Source organism: Cherax quadricarinatus, unplaced genomic scaffold, assembly GCF_038502225.1.
Source record: "Cherax quadricarinatus isolate ZL_2023a unplaced genomic scaffold, ASM3850222v1 Contig3164, whole genome shotgun sequence".
Taxonomy (NCBI): domain Eukaryota; kingdom Metazoa; phylum Arthropoda; class Malacostraca; order Decapoda; family Parastacidae; genus Cherax; species Cherax quadricarinatus.
In genome coordinates, this window is record NW_027198190.1 from 41,943 (window position 1) to 47,203 (window position 5,261).

The 5,261-nt window shown below is 33.9% G+C and overlaps 1 protein-coding gene across 1 annotated transcript; it reads right to left on the reverse strand.

The window, feature by feature from the left end:
- Positions 1-235: 235 nt before the first annotated feature.
- On the reverse strand, positions 236-5,011 carry LOC138851976 (zinc finger protein 271-like). The gene has a single exon (XM_070081569.1). It carries the CDS (start codon positions 3,207-3,209, stop codon positions 2,211-2,213), a length of 999 nt encoding a protein of 332 aa, XP_069937670.1. The 5' UTR covers positions 3,210-5,011; the 3' UTR covers positions 236-2,210.
- Between the last annotated feature and the right edge of the window lie 250 nt (positions 5,012-5,261).

Here is a 5,261-nt window from a genome sequence, read left to right on the forward strand (position 1 = left end):
ACCACAAATGATGACACAGGCATAGATGCAATACGGATAAGTGCTGTAAGGATGGCATATAATTCAGCAGTAAAAATACTAGCTGAAGATAGTAAATGCCCTTGTACGACGCTGTCCGGAAAGTAAACCCTCAATATAACAAACAAAAGTCTTTTAAAATAATGGACTAATTCTGTTTGCCAAACTGTACTTTTAATGCCTTTATTTTCAAGGTTAATTACATAAAACTGTAAACTGTGTGTACACTACTATATTTGGTGCACAATGGAGAACTTTAATACATTTATTTGTTATTCTTTAACATGCTGATTTAGTGGACACTCAGACAAGCCCCAAGTTAGTCCATTATATGAAGTGTTTACTGTACTTTTAAAAATATGGAAACAAGTCACATCTTGATCTTAGTAAATCCAGGATAAATACATATACATGTATATACTGTAATGAATTTCTGAGTGCCAATAATATGTGTATTCTCAAGAATATTGCCAAAAATTACATATACTATGTACACAAGCCTAGATGAAAACAGTGCAATTTACACAGACAGAGTAGCTTGTTACACACCTTGTGTGCATGTCCTGCTGAGTCACTCTCATTCATGATGCACCATATACAGCTGCCAAGCTGTTATACATTGTATAGAGCTGCCAGGCTGTCATACATTGTATAGAGCTGCCAGACTGTCATACATTGCATAGAGCTGCCAGGCTGTCATACATTGCATAGAGCTGCCAGGCTGTCATACATTGCATAGAGCTGCCAGGCTGTCATACATTGTATAGAGCTGCCAGGCTGTCATACATTGTATAGAGCTGCCAGGCTGTCATACATTGTATAGAGCTGCCAGGCTGTCATACATTGTATAGAGCTGCCAGGCTGTCATACATTGTATAGAGCTGTCAGGCTGCTCTGCAATGCATACAGCTGCCAGGCTGCTGTACATTTCTTACAATGCTGTGACAAGATGTCATGATACCCAGACACTTGACCTGAAATATAAAATAATGGCTGGCAGCAAATGTGAGGCCTACAAACATTTACATAAATATAAGCACAGTTAAAGGGGTAAAAAATTTTTAGTAGTAGAATAAAAAAATTAAATTGGATGAAAACTTGCTGATTCATGGAGTGTTGAAGTTGTAAAAAATTATCGCTTATTGGCAACATCAGCGTAAGTGTACATATATATATGTTTTCAAATTTGCTTATGTTATATTAAACATTTTTAAAAAAATTTCAATGTCTATTACAATTTACAGAAGCACAGTAAGTCATAGCCCGCCCCATTTGCAAGATTCACCATGAATTAGTGTATATAGTATATGCTTTAATTTCTATTGACTGGTTTTGTCCTCTAATAATAAATACACTGAAATCTTCATAATAGAATTGTTTTAAAGGAAGATACTTGTAATATGGAAGCATGTCATATTGTCTAACTTTACTGGCATATGGCTTGGTTGATAGTATGGCTTGGTTGATGGGGTCCTCAGCTTGCACAATGAAAGTCGGGGATCAATCCCTTGCATTGGGAAAATGTTGGCATGTTTCCTTACACCTGCTGCCTTAGTTCACCTAGTAGTAAATAACTACCAGGGTATTAGTAGACTGTTGTGGGGTTGCATCCTGGGGAATAAGATTAAACTAAGTTGCCGGAAATGCTCTACATAACCAGGGGCTGCCTAGTACATGTAATAGCAGAAATTGATACTATTATTATTATTATAATAAAAATAATATTTTAATTTCCTTTTTGACTGAATTTCATTATTATCATGAAATTATAATAAATATGAAACATATAAGGCATTTTCCTGGTAGTTCCACACCTCACATGCTGGTAGGTCAGGTAGGGATGGCAACACAGGTGCTGGTTAAATTGTTTACATGTGTGTATGAGGCAGTGTCCCTTCATGCTTCTGTATGAACCCACCTGGCATATTTTTTCCAGCACCTGGTAGATTTTTTTTGCAGCACACAGCAAATCTGAAGGTATACAACACTAAATGGTGTATAGCAGAGTTGTGAATCTAGTCCCCTGACTTACTGAATATGTCAGATGCGGTTTTAGGGTTAAAATGTGTGTCACAGGCAGCTAGATGCTACATGCCATACTGAGGGGCAGAGCCACCTGCAAGCAGGTAGAATGAATGAGGTATACAAACACTGAGTGTCAGTATTTCAGGCTCTCTATGAATTCTTGTCTTTTACTGATTAGTTTTTGTGAGACGCTCTTTACAAACTCTTAACTCTGATAATGTCTCTTCTTTGTGAGTTTTTGTATGTCTTGCTAGATCACTCTGTCGTTTAAAATCTTTACCACACACTGAACAATGATGTGGCTTCTCTCTTGTATGTGTTATCATGTGAATTGCTAGATTATTTTTCTGTGAAAATTCTTTTAGACACACAGTACACTGATATGGTTTTGCTCCTGTATGGGTTCTCATGTGTATGTCTAGATTGTTTTTTTGGGAAAATTCCTTTAAACACACTTCACACTGAAATGGTTTCTCACCAGTATGAATTCTCATGTGTTGAATTAGCTCATTTTTTTGTTTAAAATCTTTTGTACACACTGAGCACTGATATGGTTTCTCTCCAGTATGAATTCTCATATGTGTTACAAGAATAGATTTTTTAGAAAATCCCTTTGTACACTCTGTACACTGGTATGGTTTCTCTCCTGTGTGAGACCTCATGTGTATAATAAGATAATTTTTTTCTGTAAAATCCTTATGACACTCTGGACACTGATGTGGCCTCTCTCCTGTATGTATTTTCCTGTGTGTTATTAAATTACCTTGTTGTGCGAAGGTTTTCTGACACACTGAACATTGATATGGTTTCTCTCCTGTATGAGTTCTCATGTGAGTTACTAGATTACTTTTCTTTATAAAATCCTTTAGACATATTGAACAGTGAAATGGTTTCTTTTTTGTATGCGATTTCAAGTGTGTTTCTAGATTAGGTTTTTGTGTAAAATCTTTTAGACATATATTACACTGGTATCTTTTGTCTTCTTCATGAGATTTCATGTGATTTATTAAGTCATCTTCTTCTAAGAAACCTTTAACACACTCTAAACACTGATGTGGTTTCTGTCCCTTGTGTGTCCTCATGTGTGTTACAAGATCACATTGGTCAGAAAAATCTTTCAAACACTTTGGACACCTATAAGGTTTCTCACTTGTCTGAACACTCATTGTATTACTACACTAATTACTTGTAAACAAACACTAGTGTGGCTCCTGATCACACAACTAATTACAATATCTGTGATTAATTTTTACACAAGACCAATATTATTTATCGTCTATATGATAATTATTTTATTCTCTTTGTTAACTTTCAAGAGTTTTGAGATTCAGTATTAAGATTACCGATTATTTTAAAGGTAAAACTGTGTGTATTTTAAGAGTAAATATCTGTCCCGTCTTTAAATTTCAAAAGACAATTTTTTTGAGAAAGTACATTGAATAAAATAATTTCTGCTACGATCTCTCAGTTATATTTTGTTTTGCAATGGTACATATATCTTTAAAATCTCTGGAATACTGATAATATATTTTAATTATTTCTAGCATGTACTCTTGATTTGATCTGATTTGATATTATTAAAAAATCATTCAAAAATAAAACCCACCAATGGATTCTTTCTGTAACAATTTGCTTATATTCTGCTAGATAATTATTGTATAAAAGTTAAAATAAACATGAATAATAATATGGTTTTTTCAGGACTCTAGCAGGATATATACATCTCTCTTGTTTTAATACATCAAATACGTACTTGACGAAATCTCGTGTATGTCTCCCCTTACTGTGTGTGTCTGTTTACCCAATAATTTGATTTTATGTGAACTTCATGTTCACCTGTCAAGAACAGATAAAATATTTAAATTAAAATTATTTCCTATATGGCATATATGAACATTCATAACAATAAGAACAGTTGCTTCTACAATGAATGCACACAGCACAAGAAAGCTCAAATTATATCTGGCAATGAGTAGTGAACTGGAACTTTCCTATAGTGTATTAATTTATTAAATGTATGTATTTATATTTAGTTTTGTGTAGAGGGTTCATATAATTACTGAAGATGTCATATTATTTTCAAATCAGTATACCTTTATCATTATCAGTAACTGCTTAATAAACAAAGAATGATCAACAAGCACATGAGTTGTGAGTAATAAGTCAGACACAGTTGAGTATAAAAATTAAGTCATGAATATTATAGAGGACATATATGAATAATCATAAATAATATCCATAAGTGCAGTAAGTTGACCCAGGAATCTGCTAAACTCCAATATGGAAGCATCAAGTTAAGAATGATTCAGAAACAAAGATGCTACACTGTAACTATTAAAAACAAATGGCTGCTTTATACCACTTGTTTATTACATTATGGAAAAGTGTATGTGATACTATACACATACTATTACATCCGTTATTACTTTATTTCTGTACAATGGTTAGAAGACCACTGGCATTCAAAAATGTATACACATTACTATCAAACAAGTGAAATATACATGGGCAGTCTAAAAGTAAGCAATAATAAAAGCTTCAAAAATGCTCAATAAATTACTAAAATATTTAAATAAACAATACATGTGAATTTTTCTTTAATATCAAGGCGAGTTTCAGTGCAGCAAATGTTGACAATGCAATGTGGACTACTTCAGAAGTGTTGATAATGCAATGTGGACTATGACTGACTTGCATCCACAGAATGTTGTGTCAACCTTCAAGATTTGTAACACTTCATATACTGTCTCATACACCAGTGTGTCTCCTGACTAAGTGCTGACACTTATGTAGCACTTCCCAAATCAGTGCTGACATTTATGTAGCACTTCTCAACTCAAGTGCTGACACTTATGTAGAGCAAGAACAGTGCTTCTTGTGTCAGCAGCAGGAGCAGCAATGCTTCCTGTGTCAGCAGCAGCAGCAATGCTTCTTGTGTCAGCAGCAGCTGTAAGAACAGTAAATGGAACATTAACATTAATTGAAATAAATTTTAATGAAAAGATATGAAAACAGGTTATTCTCTTGCTATAAGTACAATGTTATTTTCAAAAAATCAGTTTCTTCTGCCTTTGCAATCATCGACAAACACCAGCACCCACAAGTTAAGGTAAGATATACTATTATTTCTGATGCATTTGTAGTATTAAGCAGTAAAAACAACATACAGTGGAACCTCAAAAATCGAATGTATCACATATCGAACGTTTCGAAAACAG

Excerpts from the sequence above, each read along its gene's own strand:
- LOC138851976 (XM_070081569.1), bottom strand. The coding sequence starts at position 3,209 with ATGAGTGTTCAGACAAGTGAGAAACCTTATAGGTGTCCAAAGTGTTTG.